This window comes from Rhea pennata, chromosome 8 (assembly GCF_028389875.1).
Source record: "Rhea pennata isolate bPtePen1 chromosome 8, bPtePen1.pri, whole genome shotgun sequence".
Taxonomy (NCBI): domain Eukaryota; kingdom Metazoa; phylum Chordata; class Aves; order Rheiformes; family Rheidae; genus Rhea; species Rhea pennata.
The window spans coordinates 36,337,105-36,352,727 of NC_084670.1; the positions used below are offsets into that span (position 1 = coordinate 36,337,105).

The window sequence follows — 15,623 nt, forward strand, 5'->3', positions numbered from 1 at the left end:
CACTCGGTGGTTGTACTCCACGGATCCTTCCTTGCTATTTGTGAAGTAGAAGAACTGTATCTGACTCTACTCTTTTGTGTATATGCCTCATTTGGATGAAGTTACTAGGTAGGCACCAAGCTGCAGCACAATTGGGACTGATTGTTCTTGTTCCTTTTGATCAGGAAAATCTGGATACGTACTGCCAAGGAAAGCAACAGGAAGAAACTCAAGAACCCGAGGCAGAAATTGTCGGTTAGTTCTGGCTTTCCGTTTTCTCCCCCGTGTTGCAGCCCAGAGCCTCACCTAAAAGGGAAACGAGCTGAACTACTGCCTCTTGTTCTGCTCTTCATAATTCCCTATTGCCGCAGAGCTTGCAAGCCATAGGCATGGCCTCCACATGGGCCTCCCTGCCCTTGTGAACTCTGTGCAGATGGTCAGCAAAGAGAACGGGTCCTTTCCCCAAATGCTTACGAGCTAAGGCAGGGCAGAAGTCAGCAGCTGGCTCTAGACAGGCGGGGAACGCAAAGAAAGGGAGAGTCTGACTCCGAGTGGTAAGCAGGGATGATGTCAGCACTAACCTGTTCATCAGGGTTCATGGCTTTTGAGCAGCATCACGGGAATTTTCAGGAAGCAAGGTAGACCACTGGATGTGTAGGAAAAGCTCCTGCCGAGTACAGAGATCGGCCGAATGTAGCGCTTCTGCGTTTGTGTGTTGCGCAGGTAGCTGATGGAAGCTGTTGTGAGGGCCCGTTTGGAATCGGGGGCTGTCGTATGCAGTGGGAAATGGGATGAGGAACGAGGATAAGTCATGAAGGGCCTTAGTAACTTTGCATTGGATGAGCCAGAGGACACTTGAAGGTTTTCAGGAGAAGGCAGTTGCTTGTAGAAAGCTGCTGAAAAGCGTGCGTTGACTGGGAGGTGAGAGTATGAGGCAATTCTTTCATGGGCAAAGTGAAAACTCTGGGATTCTAAGGGCAAGACATTCCTCCATCTCTGATGAAAGAGGAGAGTGCTAGAGGGTGAGGGAGGGGGGCTGGTAGAGACCCCAGACTCCTTTCCCTGTTTTCCTTGTGCTCTGCCTGTGTGCCCCATGCAATTTTTATCTCCGTCATTCAGAAAGCAGAACTACTGTTTTGGTTCAGACAAGGAAAAGGCAATGCTAGCCAAGGAATAGAATGAAATTACTCGGAGTGGGTAAGCTGGCCATTGAAGAGGCCACGTCCATTCCTTACCTGGCATCCAGCTATTAATGTGAGAGGGTATTAGTAAGAGCTTGCTAGGTAGGGATGCTCCATGTTTGGCATTCCGACCATCTTTCACAGAAGAATTTCCAGTTCCTAAACAGAAGCTCCTGGCATAAACTTTCTCTGTAGGCATCAGACTCCTTTTTTTCTCGTTGGGGAACTTCCCTGTTATTGCCCGTGGCAGAGCTATGGCAGAGGCAAGATCTGAAACCACAGAAGCAGATGAAGTCTTGCTGCTGTCAGGACATTCCAAAAATGTCCCGGAAGCACTACCTTGCAATACTGAGAGGGAACTTTCTGAAATAGCTCTTCTCATGGTAGCTGCCTCGTTGCTAAGCAAGGTGACAGCAGAATGTGGCCCCTTGTTACGCTCATGGAGGCTGGTGGCAAGAAGTGGTGGGACAGAAGTTCTTGAAGGAAACTGTATAGGCACCAGGAATGATATCTTAGATACTGTAATTACAGGGTCAACAGAAGAAGATGAAAACCGAAAGGCGGCAGATGGCAACGACCCTCCAAAGCAGTATAGCCTTCGACGAAGGCAAACTGCCATATGCTATCGAGAGCCACTGGAATGTAGGTTATGGGCACAGTTTCTCTGCAGGGCTGATTTCTTGTGCATAGAGGGGAGAGACGTTCTTGAAGGATACCATATAGGCACCAGGAATGATATCTTAGGTACTGTAATTACAGGGTCAACAGAAGAAGGTGAAAATCAAGAAGAGGCAGATGGCAAAGACCCTCTGAAGCAGCGTAGCCTTCGACCAAGGCAAACTGGCATATGCTATCGAGAGCCACTGGAATGTAGGTTATGGGCACAGTTTCTCTGCAGGGCTGATTTCTTGTGCATAGAGGGGACAGAAGTTCTTGAAGGATACCGTATAGGCACCAGGAATGATATCTTAGGTACTGTAATTGCAGGGTCATCAGAAGAAAATGAAAACCAAAAGGAGGCAGTTTGCAAAGACCCTCCGAAGCAGCGTAGCCTTCGACCAAGGCAAACCGTCATATGCTCTCGAGAGCCACTGGAATGTAGGTTATAGGCACAGTGTCTCTGCAGGGCTGATTTTCTGCATTTAAGGGGGATATCAGTTCTTGAATGACAGTGTAGATGTGTGCACACAAATAAGAAATGTTATCTAGGTTCTGGAAGTACAGGGTTGTCCAAAGGGGGTGAACACCCAGAAGGCGAAAGTGGCGAGGATACTCGGAAGCAGCATAACCTTCACCCAAGCAAAACCGTGGTGCAGGATCAAGCTGCACTGCAAAGTGCGATATTCACAGAGCCTCTCTGAAGGGCCAGTTTCTTGTGTATAGGTGGGGCATAATTTTGTGAACAAAAATCTATACACCTGCGCACCACGGTTATTTCAATTCCTTGCCTTCATTCTGCAAGTAAAAACCCCCACGGTTTTTCGTAGATGCCTGGTTAGAACTCAGTTTCTTCCTCTACTTGTTGTTTACAGCTTGCAGTACCTTCTTGGGGTTTCACTGCTCTGCTCTTATCAAGGTTTCACAGAATAAGCTTTGCTCTTTCTGTAGCTGAACTTCCCAAGTTTAAAAGAAAGATGTCCACGCAGAAGTAAAACAAATGACCTGTGTGTCCTCAAAAGCATAGTAGCAGAGCCCGCTTGCTTTTTGTGCTCTGTTCTGACTTTCAGTTCTCCTTCAGAAGCAGGTGTGCATTTAGTTCACTTGCCCTGTGCCTTGGTAAAAAACACTGAGAACTTTCCTCTGGTCTGGAGTTCAAGATGGTGAAACCCATCCCACTTCCTGCCTTGTTGACGAACCAGCTGTACCTGAAAAGCATGTGATGTGCAATATTCTTGTAAATGTTTTGCTTTCAGCGGAGTTGGGAGAAGCTAAGACATTTTGTTCAGGGCCGTCTTCTTCTCCCACACAAGGAGCTACGTCTACATGTGCTCGGTCACAAAGCCCTGTCGGCAAAAGACCAAACAGGTTGGTGGGCGTACAGCTAGTGACAGCTCTTGTTTATCGGCAGTGGTGTCACTCCCAGCACCGAGTAATGGAACAACCGTAACCCTTGTAACCGTGCCAGTCCGACCTCAGTGTAGAGGCGGCAAGATTTTTTTCTTTGGGAGAGGTGATCCTCAGCCTTAGAGAGACTTCCACTAGCCAGCAGTTTTCAGGAAGGCATGCTTTGGGGGCCAGTGATGAGACGATTCTGGAGGGAGTGGCTGAGATTCTGCAGCTGAAATCATAGAATCACAGAATCAGTAATGTTGGAAGGGCCCTCCAGAGATCATCTAGTCCAACCTCCCCGCTCAGCAGGTCACCTAGAGCATGTAACCCTTGTGTTCTGCACTTGAAGCCAGAATCCCCTTCCAGAAACCGTCACTAGACGATTTCATTGTGAAGTACAGAAATGATTTTCTTGACGCATGTAGGCAACTTACTTAGAGGGAGAGTCTGTGGATAAATGTTCATGTATTTTTAGTTGCTTCTGGCACACGATTCAAAGTAGCTTCATTTCATTCAACATACAAGTGGAGGTGAGTTCTTGTTCCTATGGGAAATTCCACACAGCTGTGTTCTGCTTAGTGTAAATGAAGATGTTGGGAGCAATTGTGATTGTAAAGACAGCGCTGGCTATGACGCTCCGTATTCCCATGGTCCGTAGGGCATTAAATCGTCTGTATTTGTATCCAGTTTTGAATGCTGCCCGTTGTGTAGTCTGCACTGATTTTAAAGAAGACTGAGAACTTATGTCTAGACAGTCTTTTCCGTCGGCAGGCTGCTTGACGCAGGCGGTCCAGCCTGCTGAAAGCTCTGCATTTGCTTTCCAAGCTCTGCGTGACGCTGCGTGGTCTGCCTATGGCAGGGGGCAGAAGTCTACGGGAAGCAAAGGCAGGTGTGCTGGCCAGTCATGCTGTTCATTCCTTGTGTGGCTGCTTTGGGCAGCAGCTTTGAACATTAAGTGCAGAGGAAAGCAGGGGGCATAAGGGGGGCACTCCTAGACTATGGTGACTTTGCACTGCTCTGGCAAGCCATATGAAAATAAATCAGACTTGTTAGAAGCACTGTGGTGGGGGTTTTTCAGTCACTCAACTCCTGACACGTCTTTCCTCTTGGAACTGAGATCACTAGTTCTGCCTGGAAGCGTTCCGAAACAAGGAAGCTTCCCAACCAAGTGTTCATGGCCCTATTGCTGACAAAGGCTCCTTGGATTCTGTGAGCAGCTAGAGCACGGAGAATGACGGCTATTGCTGGGTCTGAGCACTTAGGGATGTAAAAATGATCACTCAGCTAGTCTAATGCCACACAGGCCCACCCGTCTTTCTTTACTCTTGGCTATTGAAGACAAATCAATTCCCATGACTATTTTACTTTCTGGGAAGTTTATGCAAGTTTGTAAGTGCTCCTGCCCTCCCTTGCCAACATGAAAGAAACCGGAATCCCTCCAGCTGCATGTTCATTCAGAAGGCGCCTTTCCCTTTCTCTTTCATTCACACCAGGTGTCTTCCCCAGAACTCTGGGGGAAAGGGATTTGAGAGAAATGGCAAGGATCCAAAGAAAACTGGAACAGATGTGGCTGATCCAGTCGATCCAGTGCAAATAGATGGCTCAGTAAGTATTTGTCACTTATGGCTTTGGTGGGGACTTTTCCAGGGCTGATGAAATCTTTGCGTGCTGGGCTGTCTATGGCTGCCTCGGGTCACAGTTTTCTCTGAAGGAACTTCAAAGCTGTCCTCAGCATCTCCTTTCTGCTGGCAGATGACAATTTCTGATGAAGCCTTTCCTCGGGGGCAGCTTTCTCTAACCTACGAACTGTGTTCTGTTGAATTTCTCTTCAGGTGCGGTTTGATGGTGTGGGGGGTCTCTCTGACCACATTTCAGCTTTGAAAGAGATGGTCATTTTCCCGTTACTTTATCCGGAGTTCTTTGAGAGATTCAAACTGCGACCCCCAAGGTAACGGAAGGCGCATTAGAAGTGCACAAGCTAACGCCGCCATGCTCAGGAGAATAGGAACCCGAGGTGTCCGTACAGCTGGGTGCTTGAAAAGTTGTGGTCACCCCTGCTGAGATTTTGCAGGGGTGTTAAGAAGTGATGTCTTCAAAATGGAACAAATCCGGACTGTATTAGGCAGACTCCATCTGCAGGCAATGCCTTGCCATAGTTAAAGGCTTGGTGGCTGCTCTCTTACAATGAGAATCAGTCCTGTAAGCCTTAGGACTTCCAACTGAAACGTTGCTGCGCCTGTGATGCTTAGACTAAAATAAAAATAGTCTGCTTCTTACATAGTTATATTGGTTCTGTGCTGTGAGATGCAATCACTCACAGAGAGCTTACTGTTGGGGTGCATTCTTTTTAACATGAATGTGTTCTTCTCTTTGGGAGGAGGGGTAGTGTTCATTGATTTAATGGCTAAGAGAAGGCTGTTAGTGTCAAGTCTTGCCTCTTGTGAGAGCTTGCACCTGTTTTGACTTTTCTGCCACTTGAGCTCTGCCTGCTGCTACTCCTGGAAGTACTGGAAGTGTTTTAGTTAGGAGGAAAGGCTTGTTTGCTTTAGGGGTGGGGCTTGTAGTAGGCACTTTTTGGTGTTTTGGTCAGAGCCATGCAACTCTCTCCTTTTTCATTATTTATTTATTTATATTTTCATTTTTCGTTACAGAGGCTGTCTATTCTATGGCCCACCAGGGACTGGAAAGACCCTGGTAGCTCGGGCACTTGCTAACGAATGCAGCCAAGGCGACAGGAGAATTTCCTTCTTCATGAGGAAAGGTGCTGACTGCCTGAGTGAATGGGTGGGAGAATCTGAGCGCCAGCTCCGTTTATTATTTGAGCAGGTAAGGTGGAAATGTGCACTCTGTTGTGTCAGAGCGGTGCTGGAGTAGTTCTGTGCTGGATGTCTTCCTGGAGAACTCGGTCTTCTGCGTATTTGGTTGGTTTCTCCCACTGAAGTGGGAATGTTAGTGTTTCCTTTCTCAGTGTCATCCTGCTTTGGATCAGCGGCTTGGAATCTTGCAGGTGTGCTGGCAAAGACGTATCAATAAGCAGGAGAATTCACTAGATCAAAGATTCCCTCCTCCTCCTGCTCCCCTGCCATACTACACAGACACACACACAAAACAAAAAAAAACCACCCTCACCCCACCCCCCAAAAAACAAAAACAAACAAACAAACAAAAAAAAAACCCCAGCACATGGTCATTGAATCATTGCACTGGCAGCTTGCCTCCAGAGCCTGTAATTGAGTTACTGAAGGCCTGACTCTGCTCTCTGGTTGCCCAGCAGCTGTGCAAATTCCTGGAGCCATCTGTTCCCAGGAGCAGTCACAGCTGCTTGGCGCAGGCTGCTGGCTTCTGTTACTTGTGCCACTTACCCCTTTGTCTCAGAGAGCAGAGGTCCCTGATGGTGCTCTGAAAGTCCAGGGCTGGTGACTTTGCAGCCACAGTGTTTTTTCATGCCTGTCCCCTTTGAGTAGTGCTGTGTTCTACCTAGGCCACAGTTGCAGTATCTGCGCTTTCCTTCCAGGCCTACAAGATGCGGCCTTCAATTATTTTCTTTGATGAGATAGATGGTCTTGCCCCTGTGCGGTCCAGTCGCCAGGATCAAATTCATAGGTATGGCACTTTTCTTTCTTCTTTTCTCTTTCTTTTCTTCTGCATTTACACACAATCTGTTTGATTTCTGCAAAAAGAAGACCAGCCTGGTGCCTTTACATGACACACTAATTCATGCTGAAATCTTAGAGCACCATGATGCTCAGCCTCAGGTGATTTTACACACCGGAGCTGAAAAGCACGTGCTAAGCTGGGTGTCAGCACAAGGTCTCTGGTTACCCTGTGTGCTGTTTGTTTGTCTTGACGTGAGTCCTTCCACTAACCAACATCTCATCCAGAAGAGCTTATCCTTTGGAGTGGCCACTGGAGAAAGTCATGCCGAATGGAGCAGCACTTCCCAAACCAGTGAATCAACCCTTGTTCTTTTGTTAGTTCTCTTGTCACAACGCTTCTGGCGCTTATGGATGGCTTAGAGAGCAGAGGAGAGATTGTGGTCATTGGAGCCACCAACAGACTCGACTCCCTAGACCCTGCTTTGCGGAGGCCAGGTCGTTTTGACAGAGAGTTCCTTTTCGCCTTGCCCAATAAAGAGGTAAGACCCCTTTTAGTCACCCTCCTGCTAATGTGGCCAAGTCTTTCTTTGCAAGACAACCGTGCACCCACGCAGTACCACAGAGCAGGGAAGAAGGGAAGTAATGGTGCCCACGTGTTTGTCTGCTCTCATGAGCAGCAGAGAGGGTAGCATGAAACAGAGTTATCGTATGATTCGCTCCTGTAGAAGTCATCTCAAAATCCCTCCTGTGATTAGTCCTTGTAGCAGGGAACACTTGAGTGCATCTCTGGCAAAGATCGGAGGTGAAACACAGGCAAAGCCTGACATTTTCTGGGCTAGCACTTTGAGCCACAGTTTTCGTTCCTCTTGGTAGGACTTGTAGCAACTTGAAAGAGAGCGCTGGCACTACTTTGCAGAACAACCTGTGAGAACGGCAGACTTGATTAACTGATGAGTCCGTCACCATGAAGTTTTGCTGAATTGGAGAGGGTCTTCTCTGAGGATTTGAGAATCTTCTCTGAGGAATCTCTTTCCACCTAAGCTTTAGACTACCTTTTTTCCCCCAAGAGCATTCAGTCTCATACCTGTGGAGACTCGCCTCTTTATAGATGCCGGAAATGCCTTTCGTTTGCTTCCTGCTCCTCACAAAGAGCTGAACGTGGCAAACTGAGAATCACTGAACTTGGGAGAGCAGGCAGTGCGTTAAGAGAACTCTAAAGTTCCTGCCTTTCTAGCAGTGTAAAACTGGCAGTTATATGAACGGGAGAGTGTTTGTGGGGTTGTTTGTTTGTTTTTCCCTGAGAGACGAACGTAAAGCAAAACGCCATCGTTTTGTATGTAGGCTCGAAAGGAGATTCTCAAGATTCACACGAGAGCCTGGAGCCCTAAGCCGCTGGATGCATTTCTTGAGGAGCTGGCTGAAAAATGTGTTGGTAAGATCAAAAATGCATTGAGCACCTGCACGTGACTGCATGCTGAAAGAGTCCAAGCTTGTACCAGGCAGTAAGCAAGCCCCTGTGCCTTGCCACAGAATTTGCCCCTGAGCCGGCTGGCAGGACTTGGTTGCTACCACGGTGGCAGGTTCCTGTCCACTTGCCTTGTTTTGTCTCTCAGAACACCAAAGGGTTTGGGGGGCATCTTCCTCAGCAGCAAAAAGTTTGCTCTCACAGGGGCTTCCTAAGCACAGGATATCCAGCTGCAAACCCCATAAAGGAACTGCTCTGCAGAGCGGTAACTCTTTTCAAATCACCCGCTGAACAGTTCCTGTTTGGGCCGCAGACAGAGACTTGACAAGCTGCCCTTTGGCAGCCATGTCCCTGACTTCTTTGTGCTGCCTGAGACTGACATGACACTGCATTCTTGTCTTGCTCATTAGGATACTGTGGAGCCGACATTCAGTCTCTCTGTGCTGAAGCTGCCCTCTGTGCTTTGCGCCGACACTACCCACGGATATACACGAGTCGACAGAAGCTGCAGATAGACATCGCTGCCATTGAAGTAGCAGCAAGAGATTTTGCGGAGGCTCTGCGGAAGATTGCACCAGCTTCGCAGAGGGCTGTGGCTTCGCCCGCGCAACCGCTGTCAGCCGTTTGTAAGCCACTGCTTCAGAGGACTCTGGAGAGACTCCTAAAAGCGTTACAGAGAGTGTTTCCCCAGGCAGCGCTTGCACTAAAGAAGGACCAGCAGCCAGGTAGAACAGTAACATCACTGCCTTCAAATTCTGCCACAGCAAACACTTCCAGCTGGTGCAGGCAGCAGAAACCAATCTTTCAGTCACGGTGGGATTGGTCTCAAACGGTAGAAACTTCTCGTTTGCCTATGCATGCCTTTACCTCAGGAATATCTGGAACAGAGTGCTGCCTAGCTTGTACTGCGGCTTCTGAAGCGCTCCATGCTTTGATCAATGGAGGTCGCTGACTGGTTCTATGCTGATTGCTTGAGGCTGTCCTACCGCTACTATGAACTAGTGGAACTAAGGAGAGCTGCTAGATTCTTTCCTCTGGGTAAAAGAGAGGCAGAAAAGCACTGAGGAAAGGCAGGTGGAGAGGCGAGGGGGTTGGCAGAAACATGCCGCCTGAGTTGTCCACCTTCCACTACCTCCTCCTCGAGTGACCTTTGAGAGGCTGCATTTAGAAGACACCCTGGTCTCTATATGCCAGCTCTGCAGTCCTCGGACAAATGGGCGTTTGCTGCCGCCCCGTTCCCTTAGTTGCCACTCGCTTACTGTGGGCTCCGGCTCCAGAAAGAAGTGACCTTGTTGGGTGCTTTAGGTGTCTAGCATTCAGTGTGTGCCTGCCCAATGAAGGAAGACAAGACCCTGGCTTTCAGCACTCATTTCAAAGCTGTAGGAGTGCAAGGGAGGCAGGTGTGGGCTCTTCTGGACAGTTAACAAACCTCTCTTGTCTTTCAGACGGTGCAAATCCTATCTTAGGAAACGGCTGCATGTATAGTCATGAGGCGTCACCTTCAGGTTTTGCAGAGGAGCTGTTTCATCAAACGGCCAGTCCTCAAAAGGAAACGTTCCTTCACTTGAACAGGTAAATGTCTGTGTGCTTTGGATTGCAGTTCTTTGGCTTGCTGCGTCCTTGCCGGCGGTCTCGGCTGTGGAACTGGGAGGGGGGTAGACCCAAATGCTTCTGACAGGCGTGTTTCGTAAGAATAAAGCAAGAATCACTAAGCCCATGGGGGAAGGGGTGCCTCAATGAGAATAACTGAATTAAAAAAATGTCTTGCAGTTCCATGTCCTTCCTGATCACAGAGCAGTTTCTCACCTCCTGTAGTGTGGAGAGTATTTGAGGAGGAAAAAGCAAAAAGCAAGGAAAAAGGAGAAGGGACTGAACAGCTGTGTCTTTACTGATTACTTTGTTTTCAGAGTGCTTGCTTTCTTCTTGTTGTTCTAGAGATGCTTACTGCCAGCCCACGTGTTACAGGCCAAGGTTCTTAATAGCTGGAGAGCCCGGATGCGGGCAAAGTTCTCACCTGGCTCCTGCAGTAATACATGCGCTGGAGGAGTTTGCAGCTTACACGCTGGACCTGCCGGCTCTCTTTGTTAGTAGCACGTCGCCTGAAGAAAGATGTGCACAGGTATCTCTTCTCTCTTGCATTAACAGGAGTACTCTTCTAGCTGGGTACAGTTACAAAATGCAGCTAATACTGAGCCGATAGCACTGCAGTCTATGTCGTAAAGGCAAGGACTCCCAGAACGCTTTATACTTGTGCACCTGTGTCTTTTGTTTACCTGGAGAAACTGAGCTAGAGTTAGTTGTGTTTAGCTCAAGGTGAGAGTAGAATGCAACATACAGGCTGAGTGCCGTTCTATTCCTTTTGCCTCTTGGGCAGGGAGCCGACTCTGTTGTTTGGCATCGCTGTATTTTCACAGGTTAACCCTTAGTAGAAGCACTTGAGAGCCGTGCAAGGGAGAATAGACGTGTTCCGTGGCTGGGGGCTCATCAGTCACAGAAAGGCAACATCTCCTTCTGGGTTACGTGACACTGGCATCCGTGGCCACCGAGCCGCAGTGCCTAACTAGTGCCCGGATATACTGCTGGTGCGTTCCATCCTGGAACAGCAACTGCCTGAGTGCTGGTCACCTGATCAGGTGCCCAAAGGTATTCAAGCCCAGAAAGGATGCTTGCCGCTCTGTTCATGGGGTAGATGCACTGCCACGTGGACTGGGCTGTAAGGAGTCACCTTACGTCTAAGCAGCTTGGAAATCAGGTCTCTTTCTAGTCTTGTGGCTTTCTTCCAACCTTTTCCCATCAGGCACTGGTATTTTGTAGCATGTGTTGACTGATAACGGTGTTGCTTCTTAGCAGCTTATTCTGTGTGGTTCAGAATTCTTATGCAAACTCCCATTTGCATTAGTTGATCCGAGAAGCCCAGAGGACAGCGCCAAGCATCCTTTATGTGCCTCGTATCCACGTATGGTGGGAGGCTGCTGGCGTCACACTGAGAGCTACGTTTACAACGTTATTGGAGAACATTCCAGCATATGCTCCAGTTTTGTTGCTTGCAACGTCAGATGTACGTCACGCAGAGCTCGCCCAAGAGGTATTTCGATTGCTGCTTTTCCTGCTTTTTTCTGTCTCGGTGGAACTTGCCTCTCCAGTAAGCACCTGGCTACTGCGCTGCCCAGAGCAGAGGGATCCTGATGTTACCAGGGCAGCCTGCCTGAATCTTTGGAAATTTGCTTAGGCAGTAATCACTACTGAACATGTTTGTCTACCAGACTTTTGAAGTCAAGAGCTTCCCTTTGACCCAGCCTTCTCCACCCCTATGGCCTTCTCAGACAGATGCCTGAATTCCCTCCTGGACAATAATCCCCGTGACTTCCACACAGTTATTGACCTGCTTAGTCAAGCGTACGCAGTGCTTGCATTGTAAAGGGTAAAAAACATGCTTTCTAAAATGATTTCTTGCGACAGCCTGCCGTTTCCAAAGGCGGCTGTTACACTGTTAACAGCGGCAATTAATTTAGACTTTCCATGCCTCAACAGAAATGATCATTCTTATTTCATGCAGGCCAAAGAGTCCTTCAAAGATGATGTTTTAGGATGCCACGGAAGCCTATGAAAAATCTAGGCCTACTTGAAGGCCAAGTAGCTGACTTGCTGTAGCTTCTCTTGTACTCAAATCATTAGCCAGCCTATTCCGAAAAGGCACTCATGTTCTTGGAGGTGAACCTGAATTTCTGTAGCCTTATATCTGCAATGTCTTTCCTCCTCCCGCCTAAGGTCCGAGATTTATTTTCTGAGGCTTATGGAGAAGTTTTCCATGTCCAGTTGCCGGACGAGGAAGAAGGCAGAAAGTTCTTTGAGGACTTGCTTTTAAATCAAGCTGCTCAACCTGCTGCCTCCAAAAGGAAAGCAGGTGAGGAGCGTTTACAAGGAGGGCTTTGCTTACTGTTATGGGAGCAGCCATTTGGCATTTGTCTGGGCAACAGATTGTCGAGCAATAACTTTTAGAAGGCTTGCATGCTTTAGTGTGCTTTGAGTACTGCTGTCTAAAACACCTTCTGGCTGACTGCAGCTTGTCAGGAACACGGCGTACAGCCTGCAGCATCTCCACCGGAGCCTCGACTGCCAGCAGAGGAGCAAATGAAACAGTTTGAGGAGCAAGCAGAGGAGACATTGCCAGCGGGGCCTCTACCTTCCCATACACCCTTCCCAAGTGGCAAGTGGCATTTTTTTTTTTTTTTGCCTTTCCTGCATAAGCTGCTAATGCCATTGCTACCCTCCCTGTTCTCACTGCAAACTCCCTCTTTCCCATGATGCTTTTGCTTCCTTTTCCTCTTCCTTTCCTTCCGACCTGCCTCCCCTGTGCCCAGACAGAGAGCAGTGTCTCGCCCTGTGATTTCCAGTTCAAAGGATTAGACCTGCCAACTCAAGTGGCAAAAAGAGGGGAGCAAGAGTAATAGCTATCTGAAGACAAGACCATTGTTTCTTCCCTGCCCTCTGCTTTTCCCATGAGAAGGACAGCAGGGATCAAGGGGCTGGGCTTTCTCCCCGCTAAGGCCCAGGGTATGACATTGTGTGACAGCTCCTTATCCTGCTGGCAGGACTGGGAATTCCGTCACTGGTTTCATCCATGAGTTTTGGGCAATGTTCAGTGAATGCCAACATTGGTGTCTTATCCTGGAAGGCATAAGCACAAGGTTGGTTGTAAAGCAAGTGAACTGAATCTGCAAGCATACGAGCAGTAAGTGCTTAAGGAGCATTTCCCCTTCTCCAGCAAGTATTCCCTTAAGACTGCCTCTTTAACTCTTCCCACCGTTGAAGAAGAGCTTGCGTGCAGTGGCTCTTCAGCTTCTCCTCTACATTAGTTCCTGCAGTAAGACAGTAAGCAACCTGTCCTGCTGAGATAAGCTTCCTTTGTGGTAAAGCGTTCTGCCTGAAGTCTGAGCTGTGCATAAAATCCTGCAGCTGACTATTCTGTGAATGACATTCTGTAATCCGTTCCTCTTCTTTTAAAATCAAAAGGCCAAATGACCCCCTTCCCTTGCTCCCCCTTCTTTCTCAAGGTGCCTATGTAGTGGGACAGCACAGGGCTACTTCAGTGCCCTTGGTCCCTCTCCTGGTACTCCACGTCAGGTGACGATGCTAGAATTGAAGGAAGGACTGCATCGGTAATGTTTTGGTTTGCGCTTTCTGATGTCCCTGTGCAGCTGTATCAAGCAGAAAACGCAGAAGCAACGCATCACCGTCAGTCAGCCTAGCAGAGAAGAGGAGGAGATTCCCATCCAGCGAGGAGAATGAGACTCACATCTATTTAAGGGTAGGTTGGAGCTGACCGCTCTGCCTTTGCTTCCTGATCTGCTTCAGACACTTGAGCTGTTCTGCCAGCACGGCTGTACACATGTAGGCAGCTCCTGGGTCAAGAGAAGGAGCTGGGGAGGCTCCTGTTTGCAGCTGTCTGCAGCATTTCCAGGAGACCTGTGGCCTCTCTCCCAAACAGTGCCTCGTACTGCAGCAGTACGATCTAATCAAATGCAGTCGTGACTTTGCTGCGGCAGCCTCTACCCCTTACTGTGCACTGGGCCACAGCAGTTGCTGCTGTTCTGGAAGAAGTTGCTTTGCCGTTAGGATCGTTCATGGGATAGACTGGGAAGTAACACAATGCTAGGCTTGTAACACAGCCTAAGGCTTGCTTTTTCCCTCGGAGGTAGGACCAATTCACCCATTTCTTTCCCCCCAAAATCCAGTGCAATCTGTAGTTTTGTTCTTGAAGTTTCACTCGTATTGTATTTTGCAGAAAAGGAAAGCAGGATGCGAGTTGTGTTAGACTGTCCTGGTTTAGTTACTGACGACACCCAGAGCCTGTTTGAAAGAGCTCATGCGCTCTTGCACTTGTCTTGTCTCCCTTCCTCCTTCAGCAACTGCTGAGTGCTGCTGCTGGGATAACAAAGAAGTTCAGCATCTTTCACCGGGAAAAACTACATGTTATGCTCAGCCAGTGTATTTACCGGCATCGACAAGACGACGACAAGACTCAGTTAATAGAGGTAGTATTTCTCACGGCACTTCCGATCGCTGTTACACCGCTCCTGCACGGGTACAGTGTGGGTATCGTGTCTTCATCTCAATCTTCGTCTCTTTACCGCATAGTAGTCCGTGTAATATCGGAGTGGTTCATCTCTGCCTGGGAGAACTCGGTGCATGCTGCAAAGCCGTTGTTGCGTTTGGCATGGCTGTTGGCATTTTCAGCAGGGCTAAGACCGAGCCGGAAGACAAGGGATTGCACGCACACAGCCCTTTCAAAGCAGTTCACCCTGGAGTCTGTGAACAGCTTTTCTGTCGGGCCTCTCCTTGGGGATGGGGCTGTGAAAGAAGGGCCCTGGTCTCCGTTTGTCACTACCCCTTCCTCCCCTTGCCGGCAGGCAAGCATGGTAAGGAGCTGGGAAGAGATTTTTCTTTAGTGCCGCCACCATAACTCTTCTAGACTAGCACGTGCGAGCGTCTTGAATTGCGCACAAAGGGAGATTTCTGCCTCGGCTGGTGCTAGATAGGCCAGAAATTCCGGCTTCACGTTCAAGAGCCAGGAGGCAAAATTGGTTGTGCCTCTGCAGTTTGCCTTGAGAAGAGGAGGTCCCTTCTCCTAAGCCCTGCTCGTCTCCATCCCGTCTCGCACACCTGACAAAGAGGATGTCTCTCCTCAGCACACTTTTTGCAAGCACTGCTGATCCAGGCTCCCTCTCTTCCTCTGCTTGGGACACGTGGGGGTGCCTCTAAAGCCAGAGGGGCTAAAAAGACATTGTGATGGTTTCAGCACACCTAGTTGCCCTGTATTCTTTCCTTTTTAGGAAATGAAGAAGGAAATTGGAACGTTCCTTGGTGCCAACTAGTGTGAGCTTCTGAAGACTGACTCCAGCTCCGTGATGTTTTGTTTTAGTTGTATGCTGCCTGCTTCTCTGGGCCTGATTCAGTCACGAGAGCTTTGGCTCCATCTGAACATAAGGAAAGACTTGTTTAGTGTGAGGGCATCAGCACACTGGAGCAGATTGCCCAGAGACGTTGCGTAGTCTCTACCCTTGAAGCTGTCTGGATGGGGTGCAGGGCAACGTGCCTGGTGTGACCCTGCTTGAGCAGGGGGGTTGGACTAGCTGATCTCCAGAGGTCCCTTCCAACCGCAACCATTCTGTGCTGCCGCGATTCTGTTTATATATATAACATGTATATATGTATGTGTGTGTGTGTATGTCCAACTTTCACCAGTGTATCTCCTATTACTTACAAAGTCTAATTTATTAAAAGGGGTTGGTAACATTTATATTCGTAAAGGTGTGTCCTACCTTCAAAGTGATAAATGGGAACTCTAGAACA

The 15,623-nt window shown here is 48.6% G+C and overlaps 1 protein-coding gene across 1 annotated transcript; it reads left to right on the forward strand.

The window, feature by feature from the left end:
* Window positions 1-1,727: 1,727 nt before the first annotated feature.
* LOC134143728 (ATPase family AAA domain-containing protein 2-like) lies at window positions 1,728-15,145 on the forward strand. Its single transcript, XM_062582019.1, has 16 exons — window positions 1,728-1,802; window positions 4,716-4,814; window positions 5,042-5,157; window positions 5,861-6,035; window positions 6,724-6,812; window positions 7,185-7,344; window positions 8,147-8,237; window positions 8,681-8,995; window positions 9,716-9,842; window positions 10,206-10,389; window positions 11,170-11,355; window positions 12,039-12,174; window positions 12,334-12,477; window positions 13,469-13,578; window positions 14,177-14,305; window positions 15,104-15,145. The coding sequence occupies exons 1-16, from the start codon at window positions 1,728-1,730 to the stop codon at window positions 15,143-15,145; spliced, it is 2,178 nt and encodes a 725-aa protein (XP_062438003.1).
* The last annotated feature ends 478 nt before the right edge of the window (window positions 15,146-15,623 follow it).

Excerpts from the sequence above, each read along its gene's own strand:
- LOC134143728 (XM_062582019.1), top strand. The coding sequence starts at position 1,728 with ATGGCAACGACCCTCCAAAGCAGTATAGCCTTCGACGAAGGCAAACTG. Across the intron at positions 6,036-6,723 it reads TCCGTTTATTATTTGAGCAG|GCCTACAAGATGCGGCCTTC; the intron begins GTAAGGTGGAAA and ends CTTTCCTTCCAG. Across the intron at positions 12,478-13,468 it reads CCATACACCCTTCCCAAGTG|CTGTATCAAGCAGAAAACGC; the intron begins GCAAGTGGCATT and ends GTCCCTGTGCAG.